Below are 24,087 nucleotides of genomic sequence, written 5' to 3'. Positions count from 1 at the left end.
CGCCATCTTGCTTTTGAAATTGTTAGGAAAGTGCATCACGGTCATGTGATCACGTGTTGCATACTAATTAAAAAGAAAATAAAAAATCCCTCTCGAAACAAAAAAAAATATGGAGTAAATATAAAAAATATAGAACGCATATAAGATAAAGAGTACAAAATAAAAAAAGATGAGCTAAACACGTATATATAAAATAATAGGAAGAGATATAAAAATATAGAAGCAAAATGAAAAATAAAGAAGCAAAATAAAACATCTACAGAAAGGAAATAAAAAATATGGCAAAGAAATGTATATAAAAGTATTGTATATTAAGGTTGTTTGAATATTGACTGGAAAGGCACGCCATAGGGAAGCGTGGTATCAAGGCGCTTTTGTAAAATTCTCCAGCGTGACTTAAGGCATCCAAAAGCGCACGCTATTTTGACTCTTGCACTTGACAGTTCACAGTTAAATTGTATTTTACTTCTGTCTCTCGTAGCCTCTGGGAATGGCTTTGGAAGCCATGGAGATATCGGGTAAGCACTGTCACCCATAGGCGTACGGGCTGGGGGGGCGGGGGGGCTGCAGCCCCCCCCCCCCCAAAATTTTGAGCAATTCAGATTTTTTGGGCAGCAAGAGAAATTTGGGCAAAGCCAGTTTTTAAAGATGTTTCAAGTTTTTTATTGAAATAGATAGATATTTTCTATTTTTACCTGAATTTAAAAATGGAAAGCCAGTTAAATTCACACGAGAAAGCGGTTGCCTAGCACGTGACGAGCTTCTGGTCATTAGTAAGGGGGGTCATAAGTTGATATACATATTTCTATTTTTTGTGTTTGTTCTTGGGCATTGTGCTGTACTGTACCGCACTGCACTAGCTGTTGTTGTAAATTAATTAGAATCAATTTCCGCATAGCTTTGTAGAATAATATCGTAGATTATCGACTGGAGACTCTCAGAAGATCTGAGTCACGTGCTAGGCAACCACTGTCTCGTGTGAATTTAACTGGCTCTACCATGGACTTTAAGCGCCTGAAGCCAGTTAAATTTACGCCTGTAATTTCGTAAAAAGTTACGTGACAGTGGAAACTGTTAAATTCACACGAGACAGCGGTTGCCTAGCACGTGACGAGCTTTTGGTCATTAGTAAAGGGGATCATAAGTTGAAATGCGTACTTGTATTTCTTGTTTTTGTTTTTGGGCACTGTACATACTTTACTGCACTGTACTAGCTGGTGTTGTAAATTTATTAGAATCAATTTCGGCATAGCTCTCTAGAATCATACTGTAGATTATCGACTGGAGACTTTCAGAAGATCTGGGTCACGTGCTAGGCAACCACTGTCTCGTGTGAATTTAACTGGCTTTACCATGGGCTTTACGTGCGTAAAGCCAGTGAGATTCACGCCTGTAGTTTCGTAAAAAGTGACGTGACAGTGGAAACAAATACGCATCTTGCATGCATTTTCTTGTAGAACTCTCCTTGTCCTATATTAGACATGTCGAATCCAGCACTACAGAAACGAAAACGGGCCTATCGCCATCGTGTTAAATGCTCCGAATGCAAAAAAGAAATCGTTGCCGAGTACCAAGACGCTCATGCAAGAACCAAGCAAATATAGGCAAGAAAGTTAAATTTACTATTTCTCCAAATCAATCACAACTAGGTTTCACTGGCGGCGATGAAACCATTACCAATATGGTTAAATGCAGTAAAATTGACGCCGAAGACGTTGGATCAGATCTTCAAAATGACAGCCGTATAGATATAGTGGTGGATTCTTCAGATACTGCCCTGGATAAGTCAGAAATCGAGGTGATTCAAGTGAATAATGGTGCTTGTTGTGCTCCAGCTACGTCAGAATCTATGGATGCTGGTCTGACGGATGAATCAGAAATCATGGATAAAGGTAATTCGGATACGTCAGAGATCATGGATATGGAAAGCATAGATAATGGTGCTGACAATAGTGCTAGTGCTCCAGATGCGACAGAAATTGTAGATAACGGTGCTAACTCTGACATCGTGCATAGTCCTTATAGGGATATGTCCATTTCAGTTGCCATAGATAATCGTGTTCCAGAAAAGTCACTTAGGTCAGCTATCACGGATGATGGTGCTCCAGATAAGTCAGATATCGTGGATGGTGCGCACAATTCGTCATTGGATACAAATTTATGTAGCGGTACTTGCCTAACGTCCAGTGATATAGATGAGAGTCCTCAGCAACCGATTTTGAAGTGCTACGACCCAAAAAAATTTGGAAGTGAATCTTTTTCTAGAGATTTCAACCCAGCCTGGTACAAACGATATCCATGGCTGAGCTACGACTTTGAAACTAAGAAAGCGTGCGGCTACCCATGCCAGGAATACTTGAATGCCCACGATTTCACGTTTGACAATTGGAAGAAGCCAGAGCGTCTTACTAAACACCACAAGAGTGAGAACCATCAAACGGCCATGGCGAAATGGATTGATAGTAGAGCAAATAAGAAGAGAAATACTTCCATACTGAGCAAACTCCAGGAATCACACAAGCAAGATGTGAAGGAAAATCGTGACTACCTGAAAGTTATCATTGAATGTCTCATGTTTACGGCCCAGCAGAACATCGCCCAGCGTGGTCACAATGAACGACATGATGGTTTGAATAATAGCAGTGATGTAAATAGAGGTAATTTTCTGGAACTAATTCACTTGCGGTGCAAGGACATAGCTTGGCTAAAGGATAAACTCGATAGCCAGCTTCAGAAGCACGCGAAGTGGACATCTCCTGTGATACAAAACGAACTGCTACAAATTATTGCCGATCTCATTCGCGAGCGTATCACAAACGATGTGCGAGCCAGCGGATGGTATGGTATCATCTTGGATGAAACATCAGACATTAGCAGAACAGAACAAGTTTCACTTTGCCTTAGTTTCGCGTTGAATGGAACGAAGAAGGAAGCATTCATTGGTTTCTACTCCACGAAATCAACCGAAGGAGAAGTACTGTATGAACTGGTGAAATCCTCTATCACTGAACTCAATCTTGACCTAAAGAACATTGTTGGTAAAGCATTCGATGGGGCTGCTAACATGAACGGTGTACACAAAGGACTCTCGACAACAATGGAAGAGTGCTCCCTGTTCGGTATCTACGTCCACTGTTACGGGCATGTGCTCAACCTCGCACTTCAGGATACTATGACACAGATTGAACCACTGCGAAACGCTTTGGGGACTATCCAGGCTCTGCACAACTTTTTAGATGCGAGTCCCAAACGACACGCCCTGTTTAGTGACACAGAAGTACAAGGCGAGGATCTGAAACTGACGCTGAAGTCATTGAGTGCCACGCGATGGTCATGCCGGTGGGAAGCCGTAAAAGCCATATACGGGCAAATGGAACGTATTGTAAAAGCCCTGCTCACGCTGTCTGCAGACAAAGATCCGAAAACCTACTCTGAGAGCAGAGCCTTGTTGACCGCCATTTGTGACTTGGAGTTTATCTTCGGACTGTGTTTGCTGAAAGTAATCCTGAGCAACACCAGTAGTTTGTGTCGATATCTTCAGGGGAAGACGGTTGACGTCATCTCCGCTCGTAGAAATGCCGACATGACCATTCAGACCCTACGCCAGTGTCGGAACGAAGAAAGTTTCAACAGCGTATGGCAGTTAGCATCAGCAATGGGTCTGAAAATTAAGAAGTGGCTGACCAATTCTGAGTTTGAATTACGAGAGGCCAGGGCACCCAGACATATGCCATCGCGCTGCCTTCAAGCCCTTGTAGGTGAACACGCGCAACGACAAACGCAGCTGACACCGGAATTGCACCACCGTATTAACACCTACTATGCTTCCATCGACAAGGTGCTGTCCGAGCTTGAGCTCAGGTTTAGCGGAAATGACCAGGAAATCCTCTTTGCTTTGGGAAATATCTGCCACAGTGAAACACCTGATAAAGAAAGCTTCTCCCGCATTGCTAGGTTTTACAACATCGACGGCGAGATTCTGGAAGCCGAGCAGAAAATGTATGCGAGTTTTCGTCATGTGCGCGGATTGGGCTACATGACTGTTTCAGAAATGCTAGAGACAATGCGTGAGAATGATCTATTTGATATGTTTCCAGAGTTTTCCAGTGTGGTGCATATCCTGGCAGTGATACCTGCTACATCGTGTTCAGCAGAGCGATCATTCAGTGCGTTACGCAGATTGAAAACTTACCTCCGCAGCACCATGGGGCAACAACGTGTCAGTAACATTGCACTTATCAACATTGAAAGGGCGTATGCCAACTCTGTAGTCAACAATGACATGGATCGTATCATTGATATCTTCGGTCGTCGAAATGGCAGAGACAGTTATTTCTTTTAAGTTTTAAAGTGTTTTTGAGCTCATATGATAGATCACTTCATATGTAGGCCATTGTTAGTGCATCGTATGATCCTCGTTTCCTTTCGACTGTTTCGTAAAAATTTGGGCAATTTGTGAGAATTTTTTGGGCAAATGGTTCACCGCCCCCCCTGGCAAAAAAATGCCCGTACGCCTATGCTGTCACCTACCAAATACGGGCCAATCTTGTGGTGGTTAACATTGACGTTGGGGCCAGTGAGAATGTCTCCTTGCTCAGCTTTTTGATATAGACTACTGTTCCTTAATATGAGAGCGTCATGCATACTTCCTGGATATTCAACGAAAAAAACTTTAAAGAGCACTTTCCTATCAGCGACTGCCTGAATGCCAAAGTCGTGATGTTGATAGCGACTAAAGTAATCTACTGCACTCTCACGTGGTGCATTTATCGGTATATGGGTGCCATCGATCGCTCCAACAATGTTTGGCAGTCGAGATAAGTCTTCAAATGTTCCTATAGAGGCTGTGGTTTCTGCCACTGTTTGTGGGAAATGTATATATTCATCTTTCAGTTCAAACAAAGCTGCCACAACATCTTGGACGGGCTCGATTACAGTGGATTTGCCAACATTAAATACAGGTCCATTGCTGACATATGAATTGCCATGTGCAAGCCTATATATTCCTAGGCCTAAAGCCTTTTTCGGTGGAATACAGTCCCTCAATCGCGTATTCTCTCTGATTAACCACAGCGTCAGGATGCCAACCAGGGCTTGAAAGGTCCCTCTCTTCATTCTCAGCTGGCGTCGAAAGTAATCTCCTGGAATGTTTCTATCGTGGAAATGTATTTCAAACCATGACTCTGCCGGACACGGTAAAGTCCACCACCAAGGACAATTCCTAGCTTCCTCTTTCGTTTGTGGTGTGCTATGGTCGACCACATCTTTTGTTTTATGAATAATTTATAACGCGTTTTCTTTCTTTTGGACTTATTATGTAGGATTCTACATCAGGAAATGTAAGTTGCATTTAAGTCTTTATGTTTATCGTATTTTCGACAGAGGATGCTCGTTTTTCCAGCGGATTGAGCGGGATGTGTTTGCCGGTTCTCCATCAAACCGACAACATTAATTTAAGCTAAAGGCATGTGTCACTGACCGCCTTTATTGTCCTCTAGACAACAATGTGAGTAAGTCGACTCCGATCCATACAGCGGAAGTCGCATCACCGGAGTTGGACAAGCGGATAGAAGAGTCTATTGCAAAGGTTCTTCCTGCCATTCTGGCTAGATTCTTTTCTTCTGGAGGTCTGGTTACTTCTCAAGAGCCTCTGACCAAGGACGTGGCTTCCAGTTCCCCGAGCAACCAAACCAACGGGGAGTCCCTTCTCATCGGGGTGAATGCTTCTTCTCAACTGAGGAAGATTTTGAGCTCTCTTGACCTCACAACTAAGGCTTTCACTAAGCCTCTGACCAAAGAGAAATGGAAAGAAATTTTCAGCCAATTACCCCCCCCCCCCCCCATTAAGGGGACAGACAGTTTCATGCGAGCTCCCACAATGGAGGCAGGGATGAAGGATGAAATAAGAAAATCCCATGGCCACCAGAAAACCAAGGAGGTCTTCACTTTTGATGATGGCCTGGCTGAACAACAGGGGCCTTTCCTCTCAGTAGCAGGGCTCATTCTAGCAGCTTTGATGCTTCTCGACTCGCCCCCTAACAAGGAAGGAGAAGGGGGACCAGATCCCAACACTGTCTGGGAGATGCTAGAGGATGCTCTGGTCACGCTAGGCAATGTCAACGTTTGCTTGAATGTCTGGCGGCAGCGACGCTTCTCAGATTTCCTTACCGATCTGGGAAAGAGAACCTTGCACGAGGGTATTGTGACAGATAAACATCTCTTCCCTCACCAATTTCATGAGAAGATAAAGTTTGAGCATGACCACAAGGCTTCTACCTCAAAATTGGAGGTAAGCCAACAGAAGGCCTAAACCTTGGGCTAGCTCCCAGTCGGCCACTCGGCCACATATAAACTTGGTCAGCAGGGCCGAGGAGACCGGAAAAGGAAATGGGCTACAAGCCTGGGGGCTCCAATGCTAAATACAGTAAGACCGGTGGAGGCGCCAGATGAGCCTCTGATTCCAATCAGGCAGCTAACAACAACCTCAGCTGACTATCTGCCCTCTACTCATCCCCTTACACTTTCGGACAAACAAACGGCAAACAGACTCGGAACTTTTTTAGCAAATTGGAAACTGATTACTACGGACAGATGGGTTCTTCATGCTGTTTCGGGGTACAAAATACCCTTTCTCAGTCTCCCGCACCAGTGGTGAGCTTGACCAACAGTAGCCCAGCAAGGGCGGCCGAGGGAGCTAATGAAGGAGTCAACTCAGTCTCTCATTTCCAGGGGTGCCATTTCTGTGGTGGATCCCTGCCCGGAGCAGTTCATTTCGACTCTCTTTCTTGTGGAGAAGGGGCCGGGGACAGGGGAGTTCCACCCAGTGATCAACTGGAAAGCGCCGAACAGATTCCCTCCCAAGGAGAAGTTCAAAATGGAGGGGCTCCACACCACTCGCTCTCTTCTCCGCAGGGGCGATTTCATGATGAAACTCGATCTCAAGGACGCTTATAATGCTGTTCCGATTCATCCAGAGTCAAGGAAATATCTTTGGTTCTGCCACAAGGGAAGAACATACGAATTTTGTTGCCTTCCTTTCAGCCTTTCACGGACTCCCTGCTTCTTCACCAGAATCCTCCATCCCATCATAGCAAGACTGTGCTCAGAGGGAATACAAACAGTAATTTACTTGTATGACCTTCTGCTGATTCACCATCAGAAGGACCAATTGACTGAGATCTTCAATTATGTGAGGAGGCTTTTGTCCAGCCTCGGATTTATAGTGAAACTTGAGAAATGCTCGCCGGAACCCACCCATCGCTTAGTCTTTCTGGGTGCAGTGTTGGACACAACCTGCATGTCGATTTCCCTGCCAGACAAGCAGATCGATCGGATACAAGAAGCATGCCAGACGATGCTAGAGTCTCAGTCAACATCTCTGGGAGAGCTGTCAAGCCTGCTGAGCTGCATGAGCCATGCAGCATGGACAGGTCTGTGAGTAGCACCTTTACATTACAGAGCCCTACAACGCCAGCAGGCTTTGCTACTCCACCGGTCTAGGTGGCAACCCAGGTGTCAGATATGTTTGTCTCCACCATCTGTGGAGGACCTGAGGTGGTGGGTGTTGTCGAGTCCACACTCTCGCAACCGTCAGGACATCACCTTACCCTCCTTCAACCTTACCATCAGGAGCGATGCATCTTTGCTGGGCTGGGGAGCAACCTGCAATGGCAGGACAACCAGGGGATGCTGAAGTGTGGGGAAGGCAGAACAACACATCAATGGCCTAGAGCTCAAGGCGGCCACCCTCGCCTTGAAGTCATTCCTGGGAGAGGGCATCTAGTTACCACCCTAGACATCTGAGATATCGAGGGAATGTTCCATCAAGTGAACGTGAATGACAATACAGAAACCTTCTGAGGTTCCTGTGGTGGGAGGAAGGCTACGTTGAAGGGCAATTAGTCGAATACACTATGACAGTACATCTGTTTAGGGCAGTGTCATCTCCTGGATGCTCCAACTTTGCTCTAAAGACGACAGCAGATGATTTTGAAGAAGAATGTGGTAATGAAGCTGCAGAATTTGTATGTCATGACTTCTACGTAGATGATGCCTGAAGTCTGTTTCATCGGTAAAAGAAGCCATCAACTTAATAGAAAGCACTAAGACCCTTTGCATGAAAGGGGGCTTCAAATTGCACAAGTTTATCTCAAATCAGAGAGAAGTGATGGAGGCCATTCCAGTTGAACAACTTGTGAAAGAAATCAAGGAACTGGGTATGACAAAAGACCTGCTACCCATTGAACGAGCCTTGGGAGTACAGTGGTTTGTAGAGTTGGATGGATTACACTTCAGGGCGGAGCTTAAGGACCGACTTCTAGCCAGGTGCAGAATCCTGTCCACCATCAGCTCCGTATATGATCCCCTCGGTTTAATAGCACCATTCCTGTTTCAGGGCAAGAGAATTTTAAGAGGAATTTGCAAAGACAGTGCATATTGGGATGATCCAGTACCCGATCCTATATGAATGCAATGGACGAAATAGAGAGAAGAGCTTGGAGCTCTTGTAAACTCAACTCAAGGTATCACGCTGCTATAAGCCAATCGATTTTGGAGAAGCTGAATCAATCAAGTTGCACAATTTCTCAGATGCAAGTACCTCTGGATATGGTCAATGCTACCTAAGAATGATAAAAAGTCGTGGCAAGATACACTGCGCTTTAGTAATGGCTAAGTCTAGAGTAACGCCTTCAAAACCCATGACTGTTCCCAGACTAGAGCTTACCGTTGCCTTGCTATCTGTGAAAATCAGTTTCTGTCTGAAGAAGGAGTTAAAGTTTGGTGCCATCCCTGAAGTCTTCTGGACTGACAGTGAGGTTGTCCGAGGATACGTGTCCAACAATTCAAAACTATTTCATATCTTTGTCGCTGATTGAGTTCAGTGCATTCGGGAGTACTCTGAACCACATCAGTGGAGAAGACTGGACACAAAGGAAAATCCTGCAGACAAGGCCTCTCGAGGGTTAAAGTGCCCAAGAGCTGGCAAACAGCCACAGATGGTGGAGTGGACCCGACTTCTTATGGAAACCCTCTGACTATCAAACTAATGTTGACAAAGCAGCAATAGGTTTTGTTGCCTGGAACAACTGCTTAGAGACTGGGTTGATTTCTGCAGATTTCCCTATAAAAATAAAGTAGATATTGTATTAAAGGGTGATGACCTACTGAAAAAACCAAGATAAATATTTGAGTTCTCATACCTCAAGTCATTTGTCTGGCATGGAGGTTGAGAGAAACCAGTGGTGGACCCAGGCTTCTTCCCTTTAGGCCTTAACTTAAGGTGCAGGGTTTGGGGGGGGGGGATAAAAAATGAAAACTGAAAACTGTGTCATTATGGCCTAACGCTGTTTTATTTTTTCGCACATAGTTTGATGAATACTGGTTATGACAAACTTGACGCACTTTTCGCCATTAGATGAGCCTTTCTCAGAAGGGTGGAGCCACGGTTCAACTGTTTGAAAGTCACTTTTCTTTACATTCATGACAAACTTTCCCTTGGTCAAGGCAAGACTCACAGCATGATGTACAGCTGCAATTGGGAAATTAAGATAGGATAACTGGACTTTGACTGAGCTTGTAGACAGGCGATACAGGTTGAAAATGTTCAGAAATTCCTTCAACTTCAGCCAGCACTTCCTTTCTAGTTTAATCTGCTGCTTGATAATAGATGGACAGGAAGGCTGGCCTTTCTATGAACAGTTGTAATAATAGAATGTCAGCATCTTTAATCATTCTTTGTTTTAGTTCCAAAGGCTTCGGTACAAGATTCGTTCTTATATAACCAATATCAATTTCCTTTGTGTAACCAACAAGAACCCTCCTTCTTTCATCAAACTCAAGGTTGACTTCCAGAGAGGCGATACAGTGACAGGAACAGTGGCTGTCATCTTCTTCATTCTTGGTTGGGTTAACAATGCCAATAACAACCCATCCAAGGGCAGACTTTCTTGCATATGGGTCATCTTCCTTTCTGGGTATCACTTCCATCTGTTTGATAGCATGCATGCAGTTGGTTCCTATAAGCAGCCCAACTCTGATACCTTCTCTGTAAGGCATAAGCTGGTCCACTATAGGTATGAGATGGGGCCAATTGTGTGCTGTCTCTGGTCTTGGGATTTGCCCTCGCATGGCTGGAATACCTCTGTGCGAGTACACCCCTGGTGAGCGAATGCTGGTGTCTTCATTAAGGCCTTGTACATTCAAGCTGCTTCTTACACGTGACAACTTCTTCTGCCAGGACCGTTGATAACTTTGGCTGAACTTGAGGTCCATTTACTCACAGTTTTTCCAGAACTGTCCTTAATGAAGCAAGCATCTGACTGATCATCCAGAAGTGCATAGACAAGTTCTTTGTCTTGAGGGTCTTGTTTATGACGAAGCCACACCGGTATGATAAGAGAGTGTGAATAGCATTCAGCACGTTTCTTTGAATCGGATACTTCTATTCGGTGAGAGGTGGCTTCAGGAATTTTCCCATTGGTGTCTTGCTTGTCCTTTGTGAGGGAGTTGTTGTGTAATAGGGTTGTATGAAGACCACTGCATGCAGCACAGCTCTTCTTTAGTTGACAGTCTTTATAAAGGTGACCCCACCTAAGACATCCGTGACAGAGACCTCTCATGCGTAGGAACTGCATTCTTTCTGGGAGCGCCAGATTTATAAACTCTGCATGCATCAGCAAAGTAAGGGCCTTTACAGAAGTAGCATGACTCTCTCTTCAATCTGTCTTCTTTCCTGTTTTTACACAGCCTGTTGCAAAGCAGTTTTCATGTTTTCGAATACTCCTATTCTTTTTGCCTTATCCTTATAAACTCTGCATGCATCAGCAAAGTAAGGGCCTTTACAGAAGTAGCATGACTCTCTCTTCAATCCGTCTTCTTTCTTGTTATCACACAGCCTGTGGCAAAGCAGTTTTCATATTTTCGAATACTCCTATTCTTTTTTTGCCTTATCCTGCTCCCTCATTACACCAGAAGTGACTCAGGGATAAGAAATCATTCCAACAACGAAAAAACACTGATTTCTGCGGAAATATGCGAGGCTTTGGATGGTACTGTGGCCAGAAACGGCACTCATCAACCGAATTTTCTCATTCCAACATAGCGGCGGATATTAGCCCAAGTGGTGATTAAGGTGAAAAGAGCTTGTGCCCCGATGTGTTTGTACTGCAATTCGGTCTGCACATTCTATCCTGTCCTTCTACTTATCCATGACCTTGAACTTAACCCTGGGCCTCCTAGTTCTTTGGGGAAAAAAACCAAAGAGCAGAAAGATCAACGTTACGATCGCTCATCTTAATGTCTGCTCAATGGCTTCACACAAAAAGTTCTACCTGGTCGAGCAAATGATTGTTCATGATAAGTATGATCCATTTGACATCTCTGAATCCTGACTGGACCCCTCCACGACTAATAACGACCTCCAAATTCCTGGCTATGTCATTTTCAGGCAAGATAGAGGCCTGCATAAATCTGGGGGCGGGATCATTGTTTACATCAGAAACTCATTTCAAGCATCGAGCATCGATAACTTGTCAACAACTACGGATGCTAATTCCCAACAACTTTGGCTTAAAGTCTAGTGCAGGAAATCAAAATCTTTTCTACTGTGTGCTGCGTACAGGCCAGACTCAGAAGCCATGTCTAGATTCTTGGACGATTTTACTGCCTCTTATATGGACTCACCTCTTCTAGGAATGGAAGTTATGGTTAATGGCTACCTGAATGCAGACATTTTGCTGGGCTCTCCTTGCCCTGAGGGCCGAGCTTTGATGGATCTCTGAGATTCACTTAATCTCTTAATCTCTCGCAGCTCGTTACACAACCAACAAGGACCACTGATACATCTGTGATGCTAATCGATGTGGCACTAACAACAAACAAGAACTTCATTAAAAGCTGCATTGTAAATACTTCAGCCGTTACTGATCATTGCTTGGTGGCAGTCACACTGAGTCTCAAAGCTCCAAAACCTCGGTCTACTTATATTTTCACCAGAAGCTACAGAAACTACAACTCTAAGTTATTCCCATCCTTGGAGACCTAGGGGCTGTGAGTCAATTTCAAGTCAGGGCAGAAGAGCCCCTTGGGACATTGTCTAACTAGACTAGTTTCAAACAGTCACAGTTGCTGTGGCACCTGATTGGTGCCAGAAAATAATGGTGTTTTTCTGCCTAATCAGAGCGAAGTATGCTTTAGAGTCCTTTTGTGTGTTTTAACACGGAGATGTACAAGATGCTCAGTTGCTCGCCTTGTTTGTTTGGGCCGTGCGATGAAGCTCTGCTTGAGATGAAAAGTTTCAGTCTCAGCACACAATGTAAGATAAATCGATCAGATTGTCCGCGAAAATCTTACCAGAAATTATATCAAATACTTTCGCAGGTATCACTAGAGACCGTATTTAAAGTTTGTGAGGTTCGTATAAAACATAATGGTTGCAGGTGTTAATATGTCACTTTAAACGTTAGACGAGATGTAAACTTAAATTGTTCTAAATTTCTCATATAATTTGCTGTGACTATCATCCGATACAGTAGACAAGTACTGCTGAAGTGTAAAAGCGTCAGGTAGGGAAATGCTGCTTAATGCCACTTCCCAATCTCCTTGTAAATCGATTCATTTACTCAATCCATTTTTCCACAAATTGGCAGTACTGTTAGAGTAGAGTGTTTTGCTTCCATTGTTCCTCGGTAAAGTTAAGTAAAAGTTTCCCATGTTAACTCAATCAAAGCAAACACAAATGACTTGAATGCAATTACAAATTGAACTTTATTTTACCCTGCATATGTGCTTTTACAATATGTTTTGTGAGTGTTTTCTTGCTTGGTAGATTTTTTATTTTGATACCATTGCTCTATCTGCTAAAGTTTTTATCTGCATGCGATTTGGCTTTACTGTAATCGATATCATGCTCTCTAAGTGTGTCCCGGGGCCCATGTACTGATACCCAGGCCAATGAAATTCTATCCCCAATTTGAATATCGATTTTTGAATATCGAATCCTCCTCCTTTCTGACGATGTCTAGATTTGCCACTTCTTTCAGTAATTCTATTTCCCGTTCCCCTTGCCTTTGTCTTTGCCTTTGCCTTTCCCTCTCCCTCTAAAGGTCTTAAGCGTTTCATTATTGTAGGTTGAGGGTCTCTTAAGTTTCATTCCATCACGCTGTTTGTTTTGACTCAAGCAAAGGGCAATTTCATATAAAATGTGGAAACTTCAAAGCCATTGAATATAGAAGGATACAGCTGTTTGTTTTGACTCAAGCAAAGGGCAATTTCATATAAAATGTGGAAACATCAAAGCCATTGAATATAGAAGGATACAGCAGTTGTTCACAACCACATGGTCATGTATGGATTGTGTTTTTAAGAGGCGATCTCTGTAAGAGCGGTCCAGGGCATTTTGCATTGGAAAAAAGATTTCCCTCAAACTTGGCCCAATAAACTATTGTAAACTATTTGGTAACAAGTAAATAAAACCACATTAGTTTCTGGAAATACGTTAAAATAAAATTTTTAGAGCTCTCAAAAGTCAAAGCTGCAAAAGGCCCTTTTTTGACCTCATGCGATATCCAAAATTTCAAAAGTTGAATAGCCCGGTCCTCGTATCACACCGCATGCAGCAAAAAATATTTTGTATTCTTAAAGTGTGTGATATATAAGGTGTATAAAATGCATTTCAATTTTGATATTCGTTTATTCAGAGGCTCGTCATAATTTATTTAAAAACACTCGTTGGACAGCTTTCTGAAATTGTTTAAAAGTACTCTTTCTTTCTTGGTTGATATTGCTCAAGTCCAGACCAGACCATTAAAAACTCCGCTTGATTTCTGCTAATAAGATGTTTGGCTGCAGAAAAATATAAAAACATCTTGCACTTATTGATTTTCTTCGCAGAGGTGACTTCAAACCTTTAGCAGTATTGCTAGCGTGACAGCCGATTATGCAAATTAGTTCATTGAGCAAACTCCGACCGTTTTGTATGAGTAGCTCAATAAATCTTAGATTTTAACCATTTTAAGTAGAAAATATAGTAGACATATAGTAGACAGAGCTTTAAAAAGGATATCGCATTTGCGCATTTTAACGGTGGACGTCATAACTAGATTGCATAACAACTGCACTGCGACATTATTCCCTCCATTTTTGCAAGAGGTGCTGCATTTGTATCTTGCATTTTGAATGCGAGCTCAAAATGTTTGCACATGTCTCTCAGCATCTTGACTTTGAGACTAGGCAACCTTGCTTCTCTTGCCAATGAGCACACATCATATATATCAAACATGATTGGATGTCTCAATCCTATCTCATGCATTACTGTGTTCCTCGCCTCTCTCAAACACCCTTGAGGAAATTATTTATTACATTACATGTCACCTCATTTTTCCAACAATTAGCTATATCTATGTTGGAAAGCGCGTAATTTTATTAGCTGTAATTCATACGTCTCTTTCGGTACTGGTTTCCTTGGGATTAATAGCACTAAATTCTTGAAGCGGTATTCGTCACAAGAAGTCCTGTTTTCAGTCGCGTTCCTCAGAAACTTCGTTCGGAGACTCACGAGGAGTTTCCGGTTTGTTTAACTTGCCTCAGAGTACTGACTCAATAAATAGTCATTTCTGCTTAATCCATTTGTCAAAAGAGAGTTTCACAGAAGGAGAGCTTATCTTTGCAAGGGCTGGCCTTTTCGATGTAGAAGACTCAGTTATAGCAAAATGTGGGTCTGCGCAAAGCATAGGCACATTTATGGGAAGTTCTGGCGCCAAAGGTCAGCGTGCCAGTATCCAACACGCCCTAGCAGTGATTCCAAAGAGGTAAAGAGCCGGTATTCTATCAATTTGCAAATGTCAAAGGCCATTTCTAAGATGTATGGCGTTCTATAGAGGTTTAGACAATACTGCAGCCGAGGGAGCAGATGGTTTCAAGGATTTTCTCCAAATTATAGACGAATTGGAAAGCGTGGGAGTAGAAAAGGACTAGTGTAAAGGGGTTCGGAATAGGCTTCAGGAGAGTAAGTTGTATTTGAAGACTACATACCGTAATCACTGTGAAGAGGATGATAGTAAATGTGCCGATCACTGTAGGCTCTTTGTACTGAGCGATGCTGCTGATACTGACGTTCAGAAAGTATGCAGTCACAGTCACAACGTGAAGTGTGAGGATTGTGAGAAGCTGAAGAGTGTTCTTGAAGGAGTAAAAGTCGCTATTTCTGAGTACACAATTCAATTGGGTAGGTTCCAAGGGGAAGACTATCTGTATGAAGCAAAAAATGCTGCCGGTAAGATCTTTGAACGGAGAGGGCATATCGTGAGAGCAAAAACCAGGATCAGTACAAGCGGCAAATTGTTGATACTTTGAAGGGAGGTAGAGCATTTATAATAGTTGACTAGACAATGAAGTTCATAGCGATGAAGTTCCAGGAAAAGCAAGCAGAATGTTTTCTCAAGAGGGAAAACAATTGGCATGGTACACTATGAACTCAAAACCCATGAAAATCTTGTGAAATAATTCATTGTAAATTCACAGATTTTTCACAGGATTTTCATGGTTAAATCAATGACATTTTCATGGTCTCAGTGCCATGAAAAAGACCTGAAAAATCCCATGAAAAACCTGTGAAAATTTCCATATTCACGACCCATGAAGTATTGAGTAAAGTGACCTAGAAGCCATGAAATACCCATGAAAATGGCATTTCATGGCCTTTTCAAAGGTACTGAGAAACCCATGAATTTCAAGCCCAAAATTTCATGGTGTCAAAGTTCACTAGTTTTTAATGGGTTGCAGCAAATCATGACCCATGAATATCCTGTGAATATGTTAAAAATTCATAGACCATGAAAATTTTCCTTGAATTTTCATGGCCTCTACATGGTTTTTTCATGGCACATGAAAGTTAATTGCCAGTTAGTTTTCATGGGGTTGTTAGGAATATGCAAGCACCATGAAAATTCTTTGGAAACCCTATGAATTTGGAATTAAAAATTCTTCACTTTTCTTGTACCAAAGACTGTACTACAGTGTATAGCTTGCAGTACACCACAACTGTAATACATACACTATCACTTAAATTATACACTGAAGAACTAACCTATCTGTGAAACTTCTTGGTCCTGTTGTACAAGCACACACACATGAAAGACATGACCAGAAGTCTGGATTCTCTGATAGTTTATTTTGTTTCACCAGCTGTATATAAATATTACTTTAGGATTCCAAAATTGTGATAATTCAGTTTACACTTTCTTAAATAAAAAAAGTTGGTATGAAATTTTCTGCATAAAATTAAGATGTTAATGATTTTCAGCTCTATTTTAATATCACTGATTTTCCTTGTGGAGACAGATTCTGCTCCTATATTTCTGTTTATTTAAACTATTTTGAAGGTATATTATAAATAAATTTGATGTGAAAAATATTTGGACGAAATTATTGAAAATATACTCACTGGTTTGATGTATTTTTGTCTAAACTTCAAATATCATTTCCTTCGTCTAAAATCATGTGTAAAATGTTATGGACAGTTATTATAATGTCTATTTATGTAACAGCATTCATGTAAATTTCTTGATATGTTTTACACTTGTGATCAATACTCTCAAGGTAACTAACAACAAAACAATTACCAACTTTCTGCACTCTTGCATGTGTGAAGATATATCTATGGCTGACTATGTCAGTGTCTCTCTGTTTTGGCCACCTGAATGTGCCATCCTTCTTTCGGTTATCATTACTATTTGCATCTTCATCATCATTTGGACCAAGATAGGCTGCTTTAGCAAGTTTGCATTTCCTTTCATCAGTTTTGTAGACCAACACTCTTCACTGTTTGCAAAATAAAGGGAGCACATCATCAGTTATCTAAGAGCCTTTCTTATGTACGTAGTAAACCTAGAAATGGATAACTCGCCAAAACAGGTTCTTTTCAACATGAAGCCGTCAGATATTAAGCGACGCACTGTGGAAGTGAGGTGAGGTATTTCGTATTCAGAATTTGACTGTATTTTTTATTCCTAAGAACGGTCGTAAGTATTTCCATACAAACTCTTGTGATGTTTCGCCAGATGATCACAGAATAAAAATTTTTAAGTTAAATCAATAGTTAACGTGCGCGCTCCGATGTTTACGCGTAATAAGATGACCAAGCTTGAACTTACCCCTTCACGTTGTAATGCATATCGATAACTTCATCTTGAGGAAACCTCTTTGAAAAAACTTTTCAGACGGTCCATTGCGTTGATTTGGAAAAAAAGAGACTGCTACACAAACACTACGAGAAATGCAATTGGAATGGACCATTCCGTTCGAGGTACGAAAAAAACCGCCACTTCGTAAATCACGTGTACTTTCACGTGGTGACCTTAGGTCATCGCAGCCATCATAGGTCAGCGGTCACATAGTGACCTCACAGGTTATCGTGTTCGACGTTACGAAATGACTCCGAAGAGGTTTCGTTGCTGCGTCTGTAATCTTACAAAATAAAGCAGCACAAAAAGTTGTTCGGTATTTGGAATTCGAAGCAAGTAACAACCGACAGGACATCAGAGTCCAAGAAAGTCAGAGCTGACATCGACAGTGATTCCTGTGAAAGCGATCACGAAATCAACAACGATGTTGTAGAAGGCGATCTCAATGAATACATGAAGGTAACGTTTCATCCCGACTGAGAAGATGGCCTGACTCTGTTAACCGGCGACTCTATGAACGAGGTAAAAATAGCATTTTTTTCAGGTTACATTTGCACACTATTCAAAGTTCCAAATTGAGGTGACAAAGTGATTGATTTTTCATTGTTTTGTTCCACATTTCGTGTAGATGCAATGCGTACCATTGCTGTACAACTTAAGCATCTGTACTCTGCAGGTGCCTTACTGGAAAAGCCCTAGAAGATTCCTCAGCCGTAAGAATGTAAGAGAAGGCCTTGAACAGGTTTCCAGAGTCATGGCTAACAATCAAAGCCAGCAGTGAGGCAGAAAAAATTCAACAAAGTCGTCCAGGCATGGCGAAGGCAAAAAGGCCCCAAAAAATCAAAGTGAGGATCAAACATCTGGGTCATTGCCTCCAGCCCCATTTGTCTCAACAGAGGAGCAAATTGAAGATCCATTGTTTTTAGTCATTGTTTTGTGATTTCCTGTACATTTTACGTTAACAAAGGCCACTTAAGATGTTTAGGGACATTTTCATTCGACAGTTTTCGCGCTGTACACCAAAATTCCATCAGTGGATAAATTTATAACAAGTCAGTTCCACGGATCATGAAAGTCAGCTCGTTGATAAATCAGTGACTGTGATGAACTCATTAATACCACTTTTAATGGCCTATGGATTCATCAATGAAATTCATGGGCAACAGATTTCAGGAAATATTCATGGCCCATTAATTTTGTTCTCCCAAAACAAAAAAATTGTTAGCCCATGAAATGCTGTTTGATTGCAATTCATGGGCATGAAATTCATTCTGATGACTTTCTGGGGAAACTAATGGGTCATGAAAGTAGACTTTGAAGAAATTCATGGGTCATGAAAGTAGGCATATAAAGAAATTCATGGGTCATGAAATTAATTCTGGTGACTTTCATGGCAAATCAATGGGTCATAAAAATTGACTTTGAAGAAATTCATGGGTCATGAAAAAAATTCCCCTAATTCATGGAAAATTCATGGCTAAAAATAACCCCATGAAATTTCATTTTGCAGTATTCATGGGCCATGAAATGATCTTCATGGGTTTTTCACATGAAATTCATTTAGTAGCATTGTTGCAAGACAGGAGGAAAGCCTGGAAGTAACCTCATACGTACACCTTCTTAACAAACAAGACTGGTTTTCAGTGCTGTCAGTCCTAGAAAATATCTTTGTCACCATAAAGTTACGAAATTCAGGCACAAAAAAGGCCTTTCTAAGATCGGATGAAGCGGGTTGCTATCACAACAGTAAGCTGGTATCATCTCTACGAGGGCTCGGATATCAAGATTGCCACTTTCAGCTACTTACACAACTTTGAGTTTACACAAGGGGGCCTGTGTGTTTGAAGAGAGTTTAATGTTGGACCTGGAAAGTTTATTCGGTAAAATTAAAATTGCAATTTTTCCACAGAAAAAAGACGGATCTGGTGGAGGAGATTCCATTTTTCCCCACTACTGCTCGACGAACTGCATCAGCAGGAGAAAGCAATGATGGCAACGAAGTTAGTTCCTATCAATGCCCTGAACCTGGTTGCGATGAAGATTTTAAGACCCAGGCCGACCTTGACTTCCATATGAACTAGCTAGTTCCTCATGTAAGTCCTGTGCCTACGAGCATGACTTAAAGTCTTTGTGACAAAGTGAAGAGGTAGTGGGTTCACACTTTCATTCATTGTTATTAGAGGGTGAAAGTTCGACTGAACTGGTTGCAGTAGCCACAGAACCCTTGACAAGTACATCAAAGCTTCTCGTGGGATGGGCTCTTCATAAGAGAGGTGCAAGTGAACGGCTTTCGCAAAACGTCAGGCAGTACTTGACAGAGAAATTTAATATCGGATGAGACACTGGCAGAAACCAAACCGAGAGAAAGTAACAAAGGATATGCGAACTGTTACGATATGTACAATTTGATTGACAGCTTACCTTATTTGGTTATTGGCTTAATTAAAAATATGCAGTGATTTCACTGCTAGTAGTTGCGTGCCTCCAACATGGCGTATTGAGTTTCTTGTAGTATAGAACAACACGAAACATGGTGTCAGGAGTAAAGTTATACCGTGCTCGTAAGTTAAATTAAAGTTGAATTACTTCGAAAAGCAAGCGAAGATGTCGGATACTGAACCAGAAATTCCTCCCACACCGAGTGCGAGTGGTACCGCTGCCGTTGTGAGTCAAGCACATGGTCCCCGATTCGTGCCGTCCAATTTTCCAGTGCCTCAAGTAATGGTCTGCAAGGGGGATAAAGCGTCTAATTGGGAGTTCTTCCGACAACAGTACGAAGATTACAAACTTGCCACGGAACTCTGTCAGCGGCAAATGTCAGTTCACCTGGCTTCCCTTCGTTTGATGATGGGAAAAGAATGTTTACAAATTTTATGAAATTTGAGCTTGCCCGCCGAACAACAAGCAACCGTGAAAGGATGTTTGGATGGTTTGGAAGCACAATTTAAGCCTCAGCGAAATGTTGTGTATGAAAGATACGTGTTCAACAGCTGTGTACAAATTGTAGAAGAAAGTGTGGATGTCTATGTCAATCGACTTCGAAAACTCGCTTCATCTTGTGAATTTGGCGCGTTAACTAACAAGTTAATTCGTGATCAGCCTGTCATTGGAGTGAAAGATAGGGATTTGAAAGGTTTGTCGTTCCAAAAAGCCATAGAAATTTGTAAATCAAACGAAATTACGAAGCAGCAATTGAAGAGCCTGGAAAACGAAGAAAAGAAACCTCATGAAGAAGTCAACATGTCTAAACAAAGTGGCTGCCGCTCATCAAGAACAACAAAGAAACCGCCCGCACAAGACTTGAAAGGAAACTCGAAGCGAAAATGCAAGTATTGTGGTAAACAGATGCACAACAAGAGGCAAGATTGTCCTGCTTTTGGCTCAATCTCGACTCGGATTCTGATCTCTAAGTTCTCACAGTGGATGTAGTCTCCGCAATCGCCAGTAAAGGTAAACAAGTCCTTGCCAAGTTAACATTCTACATTCAAGACAAATACAAGACGTCTATGGAGTGCCAACTAGACACCGGTGCCTCCTGCAACGTGATCAGTCATCGAGATCTGATGACCTTTGCTATCTGCTATCTGCTGAAGCCAGTGAGCGAATGGGTCCTCTGAAGTTCAACTTCACCCCTCTGAAACGTGTGAACATGGTGAAAAATATGGCAGACCTCCCTCTTACAAAGGAAAAGATCTTAAGCAGTTACAAAGATGTTTTTGATGGCTTAGGACACATCAGTAACTCCTCGTTGGTAACAGATGACGACATAAAACCAATCCAACACACACCCAGATGTGTACCAGTCGCGCTTTGCGATGAGGTAAAAGACAAGCTGTCAGACCTGGAGAAGAGAGGCATCATTCAGAAGGTAACTCAACCTACGGAATGGATTAGTAGCATGGTGGTTGTAGCAAAACCGGGCAAAATAAGGATATGCTTGGATCCTAGAGACTTGAACAAAGCCTTGAAACGCCCTAAGTACCAGATGCCAACACTGGAGGAACTTCTTCCCAAACTAGGAAAAGCAAAGGTATTCTCCACGCTTGATGCGAAAGATGGATTTTATCAGATCGCCCTGGACAAAGAAAGTAGCATGAAAACAGCATTTTGGACCCCGTGTGAACGATACTGTTACAAACGAATGCCTTTTGGAATCAGCGTAGCACCTGAAGAGTTCAAGTGTAAGCTTCAAGAAAAGTTAGCTGACCTTCCTGGAGTGGTTGTGGTACGTGATGATATCTTAGTCATGGGATACGGAGACAGTCAAGAGGAAGCAATGAAAGACCATGATGACAACTTGGTAAAACTTCTTCAGCGAGCAAGACAAGCAAATCTGAAGCTAAACAAGTCCAAGATGAATCTGAGAAAGCCTAAAGTATCATTTATGGGCCATGTCATCACAAGCAAAGGTCTAAAACCAGATCCAAAGAAGGTGAGAGCGGTGGAAGAAATGCCTAGACCTACAAGTAAGAAGGAATTGTCAAGTCTTCTTGGTTTTGTGAACTACTTATCCAAGTTTCTACCCCGACTTACCGAAGTAGCCAAGCCACTACGAGAACTCACATTCAAAGAAGCAAGATTTCTCTGGTCACCGCAACACGAAACTGCCTTCTCTAACATCAAGCAGCTTGTGGTCAACAATCCTGTACTAAAATTTTATGACCCTCTAGCTGAGGTGACCTTGCAGTGTGACGCCAGAGAATACGGATTAGGCGCCACTCTCCTTCAAGATGGCCAATCTGTAGCATTTGCATCTCGCACTTTGTCACCCACTGAAAGGAACTATGCTTAAATAGAGAAAGAGTGTCTAGCGATCGTTTTTTGATGCCAACGCTTTGACCGGTACCATTGCTTTTACGTCTATTGAGATACAACCTTGCGGTACAGTACAAGAAAGGAAGTCTAATGTACTTGGCTGATCATCTCTCAAGAGCTCCAGTAGTTGAGAGAAAAGAAGCAGATGAGCTAGATGAATTCCAAGTGTTTGCTTTGGAAGGAGAGAACCTCAACCCCTTTGATGCAATCAAGTTGTCCCCTGGGAGACTTGAACAGTTGCAAACATGCACAGCCCAAGACCCAGTTCTACTGACACTGAAGACAACTGTCATTACTGGATGGCCAGAGGTAAAAGAGCAAGTGCCCATCCCTATCAGAGATTACTGGCTTTATCGTGACGAAATCTCAGTACTCAATGGAGTGCTGTTCAAGAACCACAGAGCTATCATACTAAAGCTTCTGAGAGAAGAAATCATGTCAAGGATCCACTCAAGTCATTTGGGTATAGAGTCCTGTCGGAGGAAAGCAAGAGTTGTGGTATTTTGGCCGGGGATGAACAGTCAGATCAAAGAAATCGTGTCCAACTGCCATGTCTGTGCAGAATTCCAAGCACGTAATCCAAGACAACCCTTACAGACACATGAGATTTCTGAAAGACCATGGAGCAGAGTCGCAGCCGACCTCTTCATTCTTCATGGCGAGAGTAGAAGTTAGCAAAGCAAGTTTATTACCAAAATATTTTTAACAAGCACACTAGCGACTCCCGAAAGACCTGGCAGACTATAAACGAGCTAACTTCACATAAATCTGGGAAAATGTCAGTGACATCACTAAAAGTGAATGGATTAACGATAACTAATCCACTGGAGCTATCAAACGAATTCAACAACCATTTTGCTAATATTGGTCCAAAACTTGCCAGTGAGATAGATTGTGATAGTAGTAGCTATCAACGATATCTTGCCGGTACAGATAAACGGTTTGAGCTCCAACCTACTAATCCAAATAAAGTATTTTCACTTTTAAATAAACTAGACGAGTCAAAAGCAACGGTCCTTGACACAATATCTGCTAGGTTTGTCAGGGAATGCGCTGACCTTATTTGTGTGCCGATATGTGATATTTTCAATTAATCTATTAGCCAAGGGAGGTTCCCAGATGATTGGAAATATGCAAGGGTTACACCTCTCTTTAAACAGGGTAACCACGATGATGTCAACAATTACCGCCCAATATTGGTGACTCCAATAGTGGCGAAAGTGTTTGAAAGGATAGTTTACGATCAATTGTATGCCTATCTGGAAGAACATGATATTCTATATCAAAATCAATCAGGGTTCCGTGCTACTCATTCAACTGTAACAGCATTGTTGGAAGCGACAGATTCTTGGGCATATAATATTGACAACGGGAAAATCGATGGAGTCATTTTTCTAGATTTGAAAAAAGCTTTTGACACTGTTGATCATCAGATCCTCCTATCGAAATTAAACTATTATGGTATACATGGCAAATCTTTCAAATGGTTTCAGTCATACTTGGAAAACCGCACACAGAAATGTTCTGTGAACGGGTCGCTGTCCACCAGCTGCTCATTAACTTGCGGCGTCCCCCAGGGGACCATCCTCGGTCCACTATTGTTTTTATTATATATCAACGATCTTCCAAATTGTTTATCAAATTGTGAGCCGAGGATGTAGGCTGACAACACACACCTTACATATGCCGGCGGTGATCTTGAGAGTATACAGCTTTGTCTGAATGAGGACTTAACAAACGTTTTCAACTGGCTACAAGCGAATAAACTCACACTGAATATGACAAAAACCGAATTCATGCTAATAGGGTCAAGGCAGAGACTGGGTACTCTCACAGCTTCACCAACAATTAGAATGAACAGCACTCAGGTGAGCCAGGTTACTTCTACAAAATCGCTTCGTGTGATTATAGACGATAGGCTCGATTGGCATAGTCACATCGAAAAATTAACAAAAAAGATTGCCTCTGGTATCAGGTGCCTAAAGCGAGTCAGGCATCTGATCCCAGCATCGACCTTACATCTGCTTTACCAAGCTTTAGTAAAACCTCACTTTGATTACTGTGACATTGTCTGGGGTAGCTGTGGGATAAC

At 42.1% G+C, this 24,087-nt stretch overlaps 2 protein-coding genes, 1 long non-coding RNA gene and 1 pseudogene across 3 annotated transcripts; 2 read left to right on the top strand and 2 right to left on the bottom strand.

Annotated features, from left to right (window-relative positions):
- The window catches only part of LOC149037628 (uncharacterized), a 237,911-nt pseudogene that overhangs the window by 183,306 nt on the left and 30,518 nt on the right, over nt 1-24,087 (top strand).
- Nucleotides 1,153-4,526, top strand: LOC149037632 (zinc finger MYM-type protein 1-like). Its single transcript, XM_089187890.1, has one exon. The coding sequence runs from the start codon at nt 1,535-1,537 to the stop codon at nt 4,340-4,342; it is 2,808 nt and encodes a 935-aa protein (XP_089044016.1). The 5' UTR covers nt 1,153-1,534; the 3' UTR covers nt 4,343-4,526.
- On the bottom strand, nt 4,480-5,601 carry LOC149037631 (uncharacterized). The gene is made up of 2 exons (XM_089188349.1): nt 5,550-5,601; nt 4,480-5,264 (listed from the first exon to the last, which is right to left on the bottom strand). The coding sequence occupies exons 1-2, from the start codon at nt 5,599-5,601 to the stop codon at nt 4,480-4,482; spliced, it is 837 nt and encodes a 278-aa protein (XP_089044475.1).
- On the bottom strand, nt 16,085-17,863 carry LOC149037630 (uncharacterized). Its single transcript, XR_016181220.1, has 3 exons — nt 17,670-17,863; nt 17,151-17,195; nt 16,085-16,818 (listed from the first exon to the last, which is right to left on the bottom strand). It is a non-coding gene; the product is annotated as an uncharacterized LOC149037630 (long non-coding RNA).

This window comes from Pocillopora damicornis, chromosome 11, assembly GCF_964200805.1.
Source record: "Pocillopora damicornis chromosome 11, jaPocDami1.2, whole genome shotgun sequence".
Classification (NCBI taxonomy): Eukaryota; Metazoa; Cnidaria; class Anthozoa; order Scleractinia; family Pocilloporidae; genus Pocillopora; species Pocillopora damicornis.
The sequence above is the reverse complement of the archived record's forward strand: the minus strand, read 5'-3'. Positions and strand labels throughout refer to the sequence as shown.

Excerpts from the sequence above, each read along its gene's own strand:
- LOC149037632 (XM_089187890.1), top strand. The coding sequence starts at position 1,535 with ATGCTCCGAATGCAAAAAAGAAATCGTTGCCGAGTACCAAGACGCTCA.
- LOC149037631 (XM_089188349.1), bottom strand. The coding sequence starts at position 5,601 with ATGGCAGGAAGAACCTTTGCAATAGACTCTTCTATCCGCTTGTCCAAC. Across the intron at positions 5,265-5,549 it reads TATCCGCTTGTCCAACTCCG|ATGTGGTCGACCATAGCACA; the intron begins GTGATGCGACTT and ends ATAAAACAAAAG.